The following is a 17,258-nucleotide window of genomic DNA, read 5'->3' as shown; positions in this document are numbered from 1 at the left end:
ACACTATCAAACTAGTTTGACAAAAAAAAGCGTAATGTGCCAAAATACATGGTAGTGATATGACTTCATATGTCCATATAGTTTTCTAGAGCTAGAAAACAAAGATATCTATCTATAGGCATCTATTTCTATTAACGACTTTAGGAACAAACTTCAGATAAACCTCATAACCAACTTGAGTTTGAGACTGATCTTTGAATTTAGTCTATTAATCATTAACAACGTCGATATTTAGACTTTGCTCATAAAATAATCCGAGTGTACATCATTCATGTTATACATTAACATAGTCACTGATGTTTCTAATGTTGTGAATAAACCGACAGACTACCTGTTCCTGCGGATCATGTTTTCAAAAATACAACTTTTCATCATGGCAGTCATATCCTGTTTAGTTTGTATATTTGTAAGGATGCAGTATTTTTTATTTATAGTATGCCCGGTAACGACCTGCTTTAAACTTGTACACTTTAATGTATGTACATTTGATTTTAATGTTATTATGTATAAAAGGTTTTAACCTTTTATAACATTACATAATAAATGTTTATTTAATTGCTTGGAGAGTTTACTAATTATTCTAATTATTTTAATTACATTGAGTAATGATAAAAAGATTAATGTATGTGTATTATTTAGATTCAAAAGAAAAACTTAACAGTGTATATAGGCCTACAAGATACAAGCTACAAGTCTCTGATTGCCTATCAACGACAGAGTAGACCTACAGTCAAGTATAGGCCTACAGAGGTAAACACAGATCTCGATAAACTTCACCTTATAGGCCTAAGGGTTATTGAGGGTGATTATATTAAGGAGTTGCTAATTAACAACTCCCTGATTATATTTAGAAGTTATATCTCACACCACAGTGCGGCTAAGGTATAATTTATAACATTGAATACAATGTTAAATCACACCATATCACTATCAAATGCCACGTGGCATAGATTTGTGACGAGATTTTTAGTGACGGGCCCGTATGATTATGGTGACCAAATAATATGTTAACGGTGAATGAATGAAATTAAAATATTGATTCCAAGGTACCAGAAGAACGTAACCAAACGATAGCGAATTCTGCTAATTCACCACACAATAAGTACACAAGTATGATTGATGTAAATAGATCATCTATTCGTTTGAAAAATACAGACAGAACTGTTAAAGTTGGTGATCTATGCACGTGATCAGTATGGTCGAAATTGTACCAAATTGCCTGGCAGACTTCTGGAATAATTTTACATATAGTCGACTTCCCAACACGATATGCAAAATACATCGTCGGATATGAATCACCCGTAGCAAGATACCTAAAACAAGACATAAAAACAAGTTTCAAAATTACTCCAATGTCTTTGTAAACGGCAGTTAGGCTATTTGGTATTACTAATTTGGCCTATAAAATATTATTTCAAAAAGCCTAATTTACGATGTAAAAATCTCTTCGTAAGACGTTCTACTAAGTTCATGCGTATTCATGAACTTTGGTGGAGTTAAATACAAAAACTGTATTAAATTAAATTATTTAATAATAATTATGTTGGTGAAAATGATAGGCCCTAATGCCCATAATTGCCTATAATCATATACAAGACCTACTACTATACAATGGCCTATTTAAGTTTGGTGACAACTAAGTAGACGAATATAATTTTAATTAATAAACCTCGGAGCATTACCGTACCTTAAACAGATGGATAAACGTTCTTCCGCGGAGATACTCTCTCTGAATCTTGTGTCCCGTTTTGTAATATCATCTTTAATTAAACTGACAAGATGACCGTATTGGTGAGGCGTCATTCTAAAATAATTGAAGAATTCGTCTTCATTGGTCGCCAGATTACGTTTTACCAACGTTTCAAATTGACCAAATTGCTTTCTTTCTGAACAGACCTCCTTCACCCATTTTCTTTTCCTTCTTTTGGCTAAAATTATAGCGGAAAGAATAATTTCGTCCTCACTATCATCCGATGACCATCCAGAAACGGCTGCCATTTTAACGTTTGCCCGTTGTCACGGAATACGTCACAAAACGGAACAGGTGTGAATGTTTAAAACGGAACGGTGAACGGGCGCGTCACGTTGAAAGAAACGGCGCCGTCTTCCGTTCCGCGAAACGGAGCAGGTGGGAATGCCCCTTAACACTTGCCTCACAGTGTGCGCCGGGGATTTCGTGAGGAATCGGCCACGCGTGCCGCTGAGGAAAATATCACACTAAACGCCTCCAGTACGCGATTTTCTGATTGGATAATTAACTACGCTATACGGCACGCGCTGAAATATCATAATAAATCAGAACATGTCATGCGCAGTGGAATGTTTTAGTGAGCAGGAAGCTCACGTTCGGCGCACACTTGAGGAAAATGGCACGCGTGCCAAAAAATATTAAACACGATAGATATTTTCCTCAGCGGCACGCGTGGCCGATTCCTCACGAAATCCTCGGCGCACACTGATGTGAGGCAAATGTTACTCGTGCCGCGCCAGTTGACCATGTGATACGAAATTAACCAATCAATTGACACGGAAACACTCGGGTGTGTTATAAAATGCAATGAATAAAATATGTTACCAAGACATAATACGTAGACCTAGACCCAGGCTATATAGGCCTTACTAGGCCTATGGCATGCTCGTTTGCTTCAAGAAGGCACGCGACTCCACACGCCAAAAAGGTGAGTTTTGACACAATGGCTATAATAGGCCCGGCCTATATACCATAGGATCTGGTAATTCGTTAACTTGTTTAAACTGTCCATATGTTTGTGTTAAAATAAGAATAAGGAAACAACATAATTAATAGGCCTAGGCCTAGTCAGTTCAGAAAGGTACCTAGCCTATACTTTATTCGAATAAACTCTAGGGCCTATGGGATTTTGATTATAGCATACAGTACATGATAACAAAAAATATTACGGCCAAAAAAACGCCTCCCCCGAATAAATACGTCCCTCGAATAAACGCCGCCATTTTTTTCGAATAAATACGGTATAGTATACCATGGTCTTTCTGTCCAGCTGTCTGTGTATATAGTGTAGGCCTAGGCTAGTAGATATCACACTTCCTATTCGATCGATCAATGCAAATGAATGCGATACACTTTCAAAAGCGCCTCGTAAAAAGTAGTAGACAATAGATGAATGTAAAATTAAGTTTAATTATCATATAAAATGTAATATATATAATATATATATTATGCAAATTAATCATAATTATGTTTATGCTTTGGAATAACAATTTGTGTTTCAATTTGGATTGTTTAGGTACCGGACTAGGCCTACATTTATTTTAATGTTTTATTTTATTGCAAACCAACTGATTTTTAAAAAACATTATTTAATTGTTTATCATCGGACAGAGATAGAGAAATTAATATCTAGCTTTAGAAACATTTCTTCACCAGGGTGAATACATAGGCCTATGTTTAGTGATAATAATACAATGTGTATGCGTATACATTTTTTTTTTTCAATTAATGATTTTAATTTAATAATCAATTATGTATATTATTTCTAAAAATGCTGGGGTAATAAAAGAGAAAAGTAGGCATGTGTAATCAATCAATCAATCAATCAGTCGATATTTATTTTAATCAATAAGGGCCTATACAAAATAGTCGATCATCCGTGCGAACTGTAAGGGGAAGGAGGGGAATGGGTATTTTTTAACATATACAATGAATCAGTAACATTATAGAAATTTTAGGCTTACAAAGGTATGTTTTTTGATTGAAAAAAAATCTAATTATTGTTATTATTTATTAATATTATAAGCCTGAGTGAATTACCCTTGGTGCTTGTAAGGCTCCAAAGTGTCGTACATTCACCATAATTATGTAATGTTGTGATAATATTATTGATAATTTTAATTATATATGCCTATGAAAAAATACCCTTTTAAATATTACATCAGTATAGTAATGTCACGCCGAAACTCACCCCAAATACATGTATCGACAATTAAAAAGATCCAAAAACAGTATGAAAACATCACATTAATTCTTATCTTAACGAAACATTAGAAGTTTGATGTTTGTGGTTCTTTTTACAAATTTATTGCCGAAAACACCATTTTTGTTGTGCTTTTGTCATTAATATCTCCATGTTTCGTTTAAATCGTCTGTCCTTAATCGTCGTGAGCTGCGCCCTATCTCGAGCGCGTCTCTAGTTTTTAGTCGCGTGCAACGCGACTCTACAGCTAGCTCACTATGTCGGTCGAGCACGCGACTGCAGCCATATATGTACGTATGGCCTTGTTAAGCGAAGTGTGACACCATCTTTGGCTCTAAAAGTATCTACACGCCGCCGAACAGTGGCGCCCTTCCTCATTATTACATAAAATAAACGCTGATCATTATCCGGGCATGTATCACGTAATAAAAACTGTATCATTAAGCATCTCACCGTAAAGAAACGGGTAGGCCTAATATAACGGATTTATAACGAGTTATATTTTAGTGTAGGCATAGGCCTATCTATAGTCATATTGTTTTTTTCAATGGAACCTGTGTATGGCGGTTAACTTATTGTAGTCCATTATGAGGGCAGGTAGGCATATATTATCCTTCTATTTTTATGGTATAGCCTAGGTAGCAATATTAAACACTTAGGTATTCATTACTCCGTGGATATATTACCGGTGTTTGACATAGTGAGAAACGGCGGTATTTTAAAAATCAATGATGAATATAATTATGCCAACACAGCTGGGTAAACAAATCGGCTTCTGTTTTTCATAACACTGCTCTAAATTTAATTCCGAATCTGGACTAATAATATAGGCCGACTATATAAAGATCAGATGCACTATATACTGTTACAAATACAGTAGGTACTATTATACTACTTAATGTTTATATTACATAGCCATTTAAATACGCCACGATTGGTTGGAAAGACATCACATGACTACCGTTCCGGAGATAAAAAATGTTATAACGGACTGATCGGTCGGTTATGATATGATGACCAATCGGTAGTGTTGAATAATTCAAAACATAATTTATTGTAACTCTTTAAATACAACATGTTGTCGTCGTTACAACTCTACTATTTATGGCACTTTGCACTTTTATCATCTAGATGGCACATTGTTCAGAGTATTTATGTTTATTTCCACGGGAAATCTCAAACTTATACTTTTAATACAAACCTAAGCAGTCAATTATTAGTAAAAAGAAAATATAATACATTATTTTGTGTCTATATAGTGTTGTGACTAAGGAAATCGGATAAAATCTCGCTAGTTTTAACATAAATTATAAATAGGCCAATAGCCGCAACAACAGCTGACAGCTGAGTGTTTTGGTCACAAGTGTTCATTTGCCTAATTTATTGATTTTTTCTTTGATTGGGATAGGCGTAAGGTCATCTTTTATCTGCAACACAAGTAATTGTGTTTAAACAATACGGTAGGTCATGCACGTCAGCACGGTCTTCGATAACACTTGTTTTGCTTGTCAAAGAAAGCTAAATTTACGAATGAATTGCTACGTTTAGAATGTTGAACTGCCTTTCAGGTGGACGGATAGGGACTTTCTTGTTCTCTAAAGAAGCCTACTGATTGCAATACCCGCTGATATAGTGATTTGACAGTCAAAATGTTTTCAAAACCACTTTCCATCGCCGCATGCATGTCATGTTTAGTTTTTATATTCGTAAGTATACAAGGTTTGTATAGGCCTAAGCGTTTATACTCGAACAGGCGTCCCCAGCGTGTCCAGCGATGGAAATTAAATATGCTAGTTGGCAGCACAAAATTATGCCAGATTATGCTAGGCACAATTACGGCCAAAATATCACAAAAACAATGTATCAGCCTCAGAGCCAGATAATGCTACATTTTCTAAAAGTATCTAGCATAAATTGTAGATGCCAGATGGGTCAAAATTATGCCAGATAGCATAATTATGCCAGATTTGGCCACTATGGGCGTCCTTAGTCCTTAGTTTAAAATCTCCCCAGCCAGTACATGTACTGTCATTTGATACTATGTGTTACAGGTTATTCGAATCAGAACTATACAAATAAGAAAATAAGTACTCAGAGAAGTAGGCTAACTATCTCCTCCTGGACTGTTGAGCGACACTAAAGTCGGTCTTATACCTCCATCCATGGTCTTAACGCCTGAATGAAGAGACAGTTCGATGGTACCTTAGGAGAGAATTAGACTTGCTTCAAAAGTCTGTAGTTATATTGTCTTTTTTTATGTTAGTCCACCAGCCGGCGTTTCGATTTTTGTCTGAAAAATGTGAGCTTAAGTATTATAGACCTATAGGTATAAAACGCTATATGTACCAAAATATGTATCTTTTTACTACTATAACCATGGAACTAGTTCCATGCTAGAACCCAGGCTAGGAGAGCATGTACACACAATAATGTGAAAAACAAAAAATAGAAATATACTGTAGATCTGAGAAAATACTTCTGTATTAAGAATATAGTACACCTTGCTACATCCGTACCTTCTTTTAACTGTTGTCTTGCATGCATATTATGTTGTCCATGCTTATGCTTGGTCCTCAAACTGTGACCTGGGGTGTTTGTAAATTCTTGAGTTTGTTTAAAAAAAAAATAAATAAGAGTAACGGATGAGAGCAGATGTCTTTCATATTTTTCATGTTTAAACCTGACACTAGGGCACGTATATTACCACATCATCATGTAACACTTAAAAAGGTAAAATTTAATTATAGATGAACGTTTTAATTCCCATATCTTTAGATTGCATACGTGGGGTTAACAGGACCGACGCCGTTGACGTACCTTTACGAACTTAAAGCACAGGTGAGCCTAAAGCTACAGGACGATAATATAACCAGGGAAGAGTTCCCTGATATAACGATTGAAGATAAATAAACATGCATTGTTTACCTCCGCCAAGGGGGTATATGTAATCGATCGCGCGTGTATGTTTGTTTGTCTGTTTGTTAGCAGGATTACTCAAAAGTTCATTGCAAGATCTTTACCAAAATGACAATAAAGATGTGGTCAATGACTACTCCATTACATTTTTGAGGCATTCCGGACCACGGTCCTAATTCTGGACCACTTTTAATATTATTTTCAGACCTGCTAGTGCTAAAAGATAGGACATAATTTTCTTAAAATAAGTACTGTAAACTGAAATTGCATTTTCTCGAGAACTTACTTGTCCAAAAAAGTTTTGTACCACAGACAAGCGTTATAATTTTAAAACATAATTTGATTTAATGTACAGTTTTTTTTTGATACGAGTAGTTTTAAAAAGCTATTTCTTTTCCAATTCACCCGTTTGTTTTTGGCGTTCCTGTTCTATTGTTAGTCAACTGAAACTAATTGTTAGTTGAAAGACTGTTTACATAACCTTTACAACAAACTCGCACATACACATGCTTGTAGTGAAATTAGCCTAAATCACACAAAGCATAGACACACACAACAAAATATATACTGTATATATATTTTTCCGAAGATGTTGGAGAATTTTACAGTAGGCGGAGGTATGAACTTTCTAGTTCTTACATAAAAACAAAAGACAAAGTTTTAATTTTAGAACTAGGTAGGATAACCATTTATGCTGTCAGTGTCTTTTATATAAAAAAATATTTCAAAAATCCATATTACGTAATGATCAATAAGAACAAAACAATCGATATCATTTCTCTTCCCAGTCATGCTATTTGATTTCGAGATGTGCACAAACATATTATTTTGTTTTGTCAAAGGCAGCATAGCATGGTTATCCTAATAGTTCTAGAATGACAACTTTGTTACTTTGTTAAAAAATGCCGTTTGTTTTATATAAGAAAATGCATGTTTGTTTATTTATCTTTGATCTTTCTTTATCTTCATAGTGTAAATTGTACAGTCTGTATGATCTATAGGTGAACATTAAAATGAACTATTGGAAATTAAATTAAACAAAACTTCTTATAAACCGAATCAATCAAACATAATAAAAAGATAAGTAATTAAACAATTTATTAGGCCTATTTGTTAAGGTATTGATAGACCAATGCTACCTATTTTTCAGTCGATTCAAGATAACTTTACTATTAATTCCGAACACATATCAAAAGAAATGATTCGAAACGCAAGTCAAACGGTACAGAATACTGATAATACGAGTGTACAAGTACAAACGAACTCAGGAGGTATGATTGATGTAATGAGATCATCTATTCATTTGAAGAATCCAGACAGACCTGTTAAAGTCGGTGATTTCTTCAGTGTAATAATCTATGCACGTGATCAGTATGGTCAGAACTGCAAAGGAGGTGATTTTTTCTTTGCAACTATTGGATCTGGAAGCAACAACGGCGCTGGAAAAATAACCGACTTAAAAAACGGTACATATGAGGTGTTGTTCTTCGCCGGTTGGCCTGGTGTCGTCGACATTTACATCATTCTTGTCCATCCATCAGAAGCAGTGGATTTTATTGAACAGGAAATATGGCCTTTGGAGAAAAGAGTTGTATGGAAAGGAAATTTTGGAGAAAATAAATCCGAAACAACAAAATGTAGTCTTGGTAATAGCAGAGATGAACACATAAATGAATGCAAGTATGGTCAGCCACTGGCCACGGGAGAGACTGCGTTGTATTGTGATCAACCAAAGCACTCGTCATGTGATAGTTTGAATTGGATCAAGTCGGACGATAACTATGTGAATAGAATGTTTGCAAAGCTCTATAAACCACACCAATTGATATTATCTAAGTAAGTATATATTTTTTACAGTAATAACAAAATATATAAATGAACAGGCACATAATATGAATTCTAAACCGTCCGTTGATATACTGGAATTTAATTAATTAATTTGAAACAATAACGATGAGGAAATCTGTGAGAATAAGAAAAAGACCCCAACCGAGATTCGAACCCAGAACCTTCTGCTTGATATGCAGATATCCTAACCATTTTAGACCACTCTGGGGCTTTCATGGTATTGTTCAAACTCGATTAGATAGCGACAACAATTGAGGGACTATAGTGCTGTTCCGCCGTACCACGCCGAGAGTCTTAAAGAGTAATATAACGTTTAATTCATATTGATTTTACAATGTTTCATTTAGGTCTGTGACGTATATACGTTTGCCTGAAGGTACGACTTCACTAACAATAAGCAACACAAGTAAGAATAAAGCATTCCACGTTATTTCTTTGATGATATTGGGTCATTGTACTAACTGCAGCAGTATACAACAATCACAATTAGTTTAGTAATAGGGAGGTTTCGCAACCATACGGATACGTCACACATTTGTGAAACTTTTGAGCTGATCCCTATTTCATATTCGTAAAGCGTATTCGTGTTGACGAATATCACCAGTCAAAACGAGTATAGTTTTTGATCTATTTTGCACATTTTGCATTTGAATCAGGAATGATGCATGATTAATATAATATAATTATAGATTTATTGAAAGTAATTTACTAAAGTAATTTACTAAAATGCCAGGTCAATTTTGATAAATAGCAGTGTTTGAAGTCCTCACTCGCTTTGATGTTACGCTAGGTCTAGGCAGCCAACACGTACCTGCGCTTCGCTCAAATTTACCGCAGTCATATTTTGGACGGCGACCTCAATATTTCGTTGCCATGCGAAACAGATTTTTACTGGCTTACGAAAACGAATACGTGTGCGTGACGTATCCGTTTTCGTTATCGTATTCGTAAGATTGCGAAACCTCCCTAATAATGGCAATCTTAATTAATTCACAAAGCTTTGCGCTCCACATAATTACCCCAGTCGATCAAACACGCAGCTCCCGTAATTATGAAGCTATAGTAGGCTAGTCAGCGCTATTTTGTTTTACCAGGTACGACATTTTCACCTGAGTTGAGAAAGGAAAATTAAGCAAAGTGTCTTGCGATGAGCTTTGGCCTCGCTCCCGCGATCGCGCGATCAGAAATCCAACACACACCCATATGTGCTGCATACAAAAAGAAGAAAATCTGATATTTAAATATTTAATTTGTTTTATTTAAGCTATGATTAGTAACATGCTACTACCAGAATGCAAGGCAGATTTACCAAAGCCTCGTAGTGAGGGGTTCTGGACAAACAATGTATGGACATCCTTTCAATGCAAGACAAAACAATGGACAAAACAAGAAATTATCAAATGCATAAACGGAAAACACATCGTTTTAATGGGTGATTCTACAACAAGACAGTGGACTGAACAGTTGCTGAAGTTTATGGGAGTTACAAGGAGTAAAAACACTACTAAACCGAACACTAAGCACATCCAGCATCACAGTGATATTATGATGCTTGATTTCTATTTCCATCCGTATAGTATCGGTTCTATCACGCATATATATCGCGTCGGAAAATGGGAGTACGAAATATTAGATAATCTTAATGTAGATACTTGCAATAACTACGTCATAATGGTGAGTCCCTGGGCCCATTATGCGCAATGGACCAAAGAAAGTTTCATTGAAAGGTTGCATCTTTTGCGAGAGACGCTTGTACGATTCATGAAACGTTGCCCGGGTGCAAAGCTACTGATGAAGACTCCACACCCTCGAAACCACAGTTCACAGACTTCGCTACTATATGGCAGCGATAAACTTTTGTATGACATATACGAGCTATATTTTAGCATTTTCTCGAGGTTAGGTATTCATATTTTAGATATCTGGGATATGAACTTATCGTATCCGAGTAGGAATACTATTCACATGCCGACACCGGTTATATATCAAGAACTCTTTTTGATGTTTTCGCATATATGTACTGTATAGGATAAAATATATTTTGATTGTTTGTAGGCCCTAATGTATAACAACACACTGTATTAAACAATTGCAATTCATATACAGTAATAGTATGATTCCTACGTACATAAATTCATTTCTGTGATATGTTCAAGATTCGCATTAGTGCAATATTTGAAAATTAATATAGGCATGTATTGAATGTTTATCTAATTAGTAGCAACTATTAACATACAGTATTTATTTAATATTTAGGCCAATTCTATTAAAAATGTTATCAGTATTAGGCAGTAAGATATTTATGTTCTACTTGCCTTGTGAACAATGGTTCAAATAAGTTTATTTATCATTCATAATTATATACTTTTCTGTTATGAATTTCCCACCTCCCGTACACCCCTACCCCCATAAACCTCAATGACAGTTCTAAAATAATTAATAATTCATATTTGTGACGAGATCATGTAGATAGGAGAAAATGAGAAAAACGTAACGTTAACAATTGACGATTTAATCTTTCACATGCATGACGGATTGAAGTATATTATGATCTTTGATCTATGATCCTATAATTTATGTTGAATAAATTAACAATTGGACATCACTATATTGTTAGAAACAGAACTGGTAATAGCAGACCTTTGTCCTCTGGAACGTGGAGCTTTTTTCGTCATCGCCTAACAAATTTACTCTTGGAAGTGAAATAGCTTGTCACAATCAAGTTACAAATGTATGTGTGTCATGGTTTTGTCGTAAGGGTATCCTTGCGTACCATGTATTGTGTAGTTTTATAATTTACAATTTAGAGAGCACAATGCACACAGTGTATCGATCAGGAATGATTGTAGTATTATTAACGGCAGGTTAACTTCACAGATTTGAACAATTAATACTACGTATACCGAACTTGGAGGAGTAATTATTACTCTGTGGTAAAAAGTATGTGGTAAAACAATTAGGACATAACTTTTCATCAATGCATTATAAGTATAGCAAAACAATTAATACAACGATAATATAGAGCGCTTTTAGAGTGAGAGTGATTAGACGGTTATGGGCCACATGGCGTGAAATAGAGTACAGATCATTGTATTCATAATATTAAGCACTCCCAAGTGGAATTTAGACTTTGTAGTTATTAATAATAAAAAAGATTTAACAAAACATCGGTTATGGCAGGGTAGGTATTTTGTTGTAGGCTTTGTAACAACTTACGAATAATAAATCCAGAGTTGAGTTTTAGTAAATCAGGTCTTTTTGAAGGTGGAACTAGAAAATTAACCAACTTAACATACAGGTAAGTACTCAGTTATAAGCATAATGATGTAGTATACCTCAAGAGCACTAACATTTGGAAACTTACCAATGGAAACTGTACTTTGGTGGTAAAACTTTGACATAAATTACGACAATCGGGACGTGATAGTATTTTGCTTCTTTTCAGATCGACGAATAAGGACTTCCTGGTTATAAAGGTTCTATAGCCTATACTCATCAGCAGAAGCTGCAAATCAAAGTGCACTTTGACTTTCAACATGTTATCAAAATTAACACTTTTCATCTTGGCATGCATTTCAGTTCTTGTAATTGTAAGTATACAAATTCACGTAGGCCCATCTAATAACATCAAACCGATTACCTTACGGTATCATGTCTTGTGACAATAACAATTCTGCAGTATCGTGTCTGCTGACAGCAACAGTAACATACCATAAGATTATAACTTAAATAATCAATCACCAGTAAATAATTATTTTCATGAAAACATAAATAGTTTGTCAAAATTAAGATTATTATTATAAAATGATCAAATGCACCTTTTGAGTAAATTGATATCTACTAGGCCTAGACTTTTGAAGAATAAGCGAAGCTGCAGGATGCTTATTGTAACTTATACCACTCGATACCACTCGATACCACTCGTCCATCGATTAAAAAAGATAAGCATAACAGTACTGTATTTATATTTTAGCTTGTTATACGCCCTCTTACACGAACTTTCTGCACTCGCACCTTTTATCATTTTAAAATCTCACAGGCCCTGGTAAAAAGCACACATTGGGAGTGGAGTTGTGGTTTGGTGGTTATGATGCTTGGCTACCAATCTAAGGGTCCTGGGTTCAAGTCCTGTCATATGTCAGGATTTTTTCTCATGACAATGGCACAACTCCACTCCCAAAGACTTGTAACAATTAGTCTTTGTTTATGTAGAGCATCTTGTATATGTTGTTGTGTGAACAGGAGAGCCACCTTTGAGAGAAGGACAGTCATTGAGTTCACTTATGGTTATCCTTGGCAATTTGCCTAAAATTGAATAATAAAAAAAATAAATAAATGTGAATAGTGTAGGTTTACGATAACAATTCAATTAAAGAACGTATAATCTAATAATCATGTTTTTTAGACTACATACACGTGGTTAGCCCTAACCGTATATACTAAACTACCGCTGAAGTTTTCATACCGGGGCCATCTTAAAGCACAGGTAATTATCATGCGGTACCGTATGTTCATGTTTTATGGGAAGTTTAGATTCAAAATCGATTCGTAAATAAGACAATTATAGACACTATTTGAGGTATTGGTTGAAAAATAATATAAATTATCATATCAGTCAATTCTTATTAATTCCAATCTCATATGGTTAATGAACATTAAATATAGATAAACTATATTGGAATATTAGTAAATCAAATCTTTATAAACCGAATAAAATCAATCGAACATACTAAGATAAGAAGGTATAAGTATCGAATGAACCAATTTTAATAACATGATTAGGCCTAATCGTAAGGTGATTGAAAATGTTTTCCAATTTTTTCAGTCGATTCAAGATAACTTTATTATTAATTCGAACATATCAAGACAAGGCATTGTCCGAAAGGCAAGTCACACAGTACAGAATACTGATAACATTGGTGTAAAAGCAAACAAGAACTCAGGAGGTATGATTGATGTAAATAGATCATCTATTGGTTTGAAGAATCCAGACAGACCTGTTAAAGTCGGTGATTTCTTCAGTGTAATAATCTATGCACGTGATCAGTATGGTCAGAACTGCAAAGGAGGTGATTTTTTCTTTGCAACTATTGGATCTGAAAGCAACAACGCCTCTGGAAAAATAACCGACTTCAAAAACGGTACATATGAGGTGTTGTTCTTCGCCGGTTGGCCCGGTGTCGTCGACATTTACATCATTCTTGTCCATCCATCAGAAGCAGTGGATTTTATTGAACAGGAAATATGGCCTTTGGAGAAAAGAGTTGCATGGAAAGGAATTTTTGGAAAAAATAAATCCGAAACAACAAAATGTAGTCTTGGTAATAGCAGAAATGAACACATAAATGAATGCAAGTATGGTCAGCCACTGGCCACGGGAGAGACTGCGTTGTATTGTGATCAACCAAAGCACTCGTCATGTGATAGTTTGAATTGGATCAAGTCGGACACAAACTATGTGAATAGAAAATTTGCCAAGCTCTATAAACCACACCAATTGATATTCTCTAAGTAAGTACAGTATATATTTTTTACATTAATAAAAAAATATTAAACAAACATTAGGTATGGCAACAGCAGAAATAATAGGCCTACACAAAAAAAAAAAAGCCTGCTGATTTTCTGTTGATTGCCATTATACTTTAGCACAAACTACGTCAGAGTAGGGTAAACATCTTACCTCTGACCTTACTATACAGTACAAGCTTCCTGATGCAAAGCTATTTTACGGTATTTATAAACAATATCATAACTTTTAATTCATATTTTACAATGTTTAATTTAGGTCTGTGACGTATATACGTTTGCTTGAAGGTACAACTTCACTAACAATAAGCAACACAAGTAAGAATAAGGCATTCCACATTATTTCTTTGATGATATTGGGTCATTGGAAAACTGCAGTATAGCACAATCAAAATTAGTTAAGTAATACTTGTCAATCTTAGCGATCCACATCATTCCCTCGGTCGATCAAACATGTATGGGCAGCTCCAATAATTATGAAGCTAATAGTAATCAAAGCAATTGTGTTTTCCCATAGGGATAATATCTGTATGGTTTACCAGGCACTCGTTTTAACCTGAGTTGAGACCGACGAGCGTTGGCCTCACTCTCGATCATAAATCCAACGCACATCGCCACACATGCACATATATTTTGCAGAAAAAAGAAGAAAGAAAATTTTATATTTAAATAGTAATTTTTTTTTTTCATTTAAGCTATGAGTAACATTCTACTACCAGAATGCAAGGCAGATTTACCAAAGCCTCGTAGTGAGGGGTTCTGGACAAACAATGTATCATGGACATCATTGCAATGCAAGACAAAACAATGGACAAAACAAGAAATTACCAAATGTATAAACGGAAAACACATCGTTTTAATAGGTGATTCTACAACAAGACAGTGGACTGAACATTTGCTGGGCTTTATGGGAGTTACAAGGAGTAAAAACACTACTAAACCGAACACTAAGCACATCCAGCATCATAGTAATATTATGATGCTAGATTTCTATTTCCATCCGTATAGTATCGGCCATATCATACATATATATCGCGTCGGAAAATGGGAGTACGAAATATTAGATAATCTTAATGTAGATACTTGCAATAACTACGTCATAATGGTGAGTCCCTGGACCCACTATGCGCAATGGACCAAAGAAAGTTTCATTGAAAGGTTGCATCTTTTGCGAGAGACACTTGTACGATTCATGAGACGTTGCCCGGGTGCAAATATACTGATGAAGACTCCACACCCTCGAAACCACAGTTCACAGACTTCGCTACTATATGGCAGCGATAAACTTTTGTATGACATATACGAGCTATATTTTAGCATTTTCTCGGGGTTAGGTATTCATATTTTAGATATCTGGGATATGAACTTATCGTATCCGAGTAGGAATACTATTCACATGCCGACACCGGTTGTATATCAAGAACTCTTTTTGATGTTTTCGCATATATGTAGGCCTACTGTATTGGATTAAATACATTTGTATTGTTTGTCTGTAAACAATTGCAATTCATAGTGGTCAAAATAAGCTGTTTTTTCATCAATAATTCCCGTCTCTCTCTGCACGCACATACACAAAGGATCTATCAATGCATCTACCACCATTATGTGACTAGAAGTAGTATTAATGATTTTTCAGTTCCTAAATCTGATAGTCAATTCAAATCCGAAACTTTTTATTATACAGGCATAAAGGCATCGAATAACCTACCACAATCCAATCAGCAAATAGAAAAAAAAAGGAATTTTAAGAAAAATTTTAAATCACATTTCTCTTCAACCAAATAACTATAAGTCAATCATAGTCTGTTTTATATATATATTATTGTTTTTGTTATATATTTACGTGTTTAATGCAATACTTTGTAACGTTTATATTTTTTATTTTAGATTATAAAAGGATCCCAATGGAAATAAGCTAATAAGCTTTTTGGGCTATCCTGGAAAATCTTTTATAAATGTATTATTTGTAAAGTCAGTAATTTATGTTATCACTTTATATGTATTGTTTATGATGATTTTCCTAATAAATTCAAATCAAATCAAGTGGCAGTTCAATTAAAACAACATTTGTGACTGGTAGATCATGTAGAAGATGAGAATAACATGACCTAACGTTTACAATTAACTTTTAATCATTCACATGCTTGTATGCAAATTGAATATCACTGACATTGGCACTATATTCTGAATAGAACAGGTGAAAGTCTCTGGGAGTACATTTTTTTCTCTTTTGTGGCGCAAACACCACTTTTATTCACATTCATATTATCTCATGTCATTACATAAAAACATATTATTTAACACATTTTTGTTAATTCCAAATGTCGTTACAATTCATGAGTAACATTTTTACATTTTTGAATTCCGTATTACCTCCTTTTTTCATCAATTTTCTTATATTTTTCTATACACTTGACAATGATCATCATTATCATCTATCTCGTTTCAAAATATTTCAACAAACCCTTGTGAGTTTTTCATATTTGTTTGTTTTCATTTTAGAACCCGGATTATACAATGTATTTATATACATATATTTCTTTTTATCCTTCTTTCATTGTAGGCCTACTTTATATATATATATATATATTTATTTTTTATATCTTTGTTAATTTTGTGTTTTTATAGTTTATTTTGTATTTACTGCTTGTATTGTTTGAGGGTCCCTAATGATCAGCTGATGCTGGATGGACCACCCTCATAAAATATTGTTGAAATAAAATACAAGATAAAAAACGAATAAAAATCATAATAGATCAGTACCTGTAACTCGTATCATAGTAATTCTTTTTCTGATAAATCGTACCAAATATTAGAACTTGTATTATCATAATAGTACATGGACTCGTCAGTGTATCGATCAGGATTGATTGTAATATCCAATTACCTGGGGAGTATTGATCAACTACACAGATTGTAACACACTATAAAGCAAAATAAATTAGAAATGTTTTCTTTCTAGAACTAAAAAGGATAACCATTTATGCTGTCTCTAATATTTCATTCATTCCGATC

The 17,258-nt window shown here is 34.4% G+C and overlaps 2 protein-coding genes across 3 annotated transcripts; both read left to right on the top strand.

The window, feature by feature from the left end:
- Positions 1-4,412: 4,412 nt before the first annotated feature.
- On the top strand, positions 4,413-12,178 carry LOC144858875 (NXPE family member 4-like). Of its 2 annotated transcripts, XM_078715014.1 has the most exons (6): positions 4,413-4,550; positions 5,522-5,659; positions 6,729-6,791; positions 8,020-8,705; positions 9,065-9,123; positions 9,982-12,178. In XM_078715014.1, the coding sequence occupies exons 2-6, from the start codon at positions 5,603-5,605 to the stop codon at positions 10,743-10,745; spliced, it is 1,629 nt and encodes a 542-aa protein (XP_078571140.1). In that variant the 5' UTR covers positions 4,413-4,550; positions 5,522-5,602; the 3' UTR covers positions 10,746-12,178. The 2 variants fall into 2 exon arrangements, with proteins under 2 accessions (XP_078571140.1, XP_078571139.1); XM_078715013.1 differs by lacking the exon at positions 4,413-4,550 and having other exon boundaries at positions 5,433-5,659.
- Positions 11,990-16,674, top strand: LOC144858874 (NXPE family member 4-like). Its single transcript, XM_078715012.1, has 6 exons — positions 11,990-12,015; positions 12,163-12,307; positions 13,123-13,203; positions 13,543-14,228; positions 14,503-14,561; positions 14,939-16,674. Exons 2-6 carry the CDS (start codon positions 12,254-12,256, stop codon positions 15,712-15,714), a joined length of 1,656 nt encoding a protein of 551 aa, XP_078571138.1. The 5' UTR covers positions 11,990-12,015; positions 12,163-12,253; the 3' UTR covers positions 15,715-16,674.
- Positions 16,675-17,258: the final 584 nt, after the last annotated feature.

Source organism: Antedon bifida, chromosome 2 (genome assembly GCF_963402885.1).
Source record: "Antedon bifida chromosome 2, ecAntBifi1.1, whole genome shotgun sequence".
NCBI classification, from domain to species: Eukaryota; Metazoa; Echinodermata; class Crinoidea; order Comatulida; family Antedonidae; genus Antedon; species Antedon bifida.
This window is presented reverse-complemented; position numbering and strand designations above follow the sequence as displayed.

Bases quoted from the DNA above. Each gene is read 5' to 3' on its own strand.
- LOC144858874 (XM_078715012.1), top strand. From the start codon at position 12,254: ATGTTATCAAAATTAACACTTTTCATCTTGGCATGCATTTCAGTTCTT. The intron at 13,204-13,542 runs GTAATTATCATG...CAATTTTTTCAG, and splicing joins GGGGCCATCTTAAAGCACAG to TCGATTCAAGATAACTTTAT. The intron at 14,562-14,938 runs GTAAGAATAAGG...TTTTCATTTAAG, and splicing joins ACTAACAATAAGCAACACAA to CTATGAGTAACATTCTACTA.
- LOC144858875 (XM_078715014.1), top strand. From the start codon at position 5,603: ATGTTTTCAAAACCACTTTCCATCGCCGCATGCATGTCATGTTTAGTT. The intron at 6,792-8,019 runs GTGAGCCTAAAG...CCTATTTTTCAG, and splicing joins TTTACGAACTTAAAGCACAG to TCGATTCAAGATAACTTTAC. The intron at 9,124-9,981 runs GTAAGAATAAAG...GTTTTATTTAAG, and splicing joins ACTAACAATAAGCAACACAA to CTATGATTAGTAACATGCTA.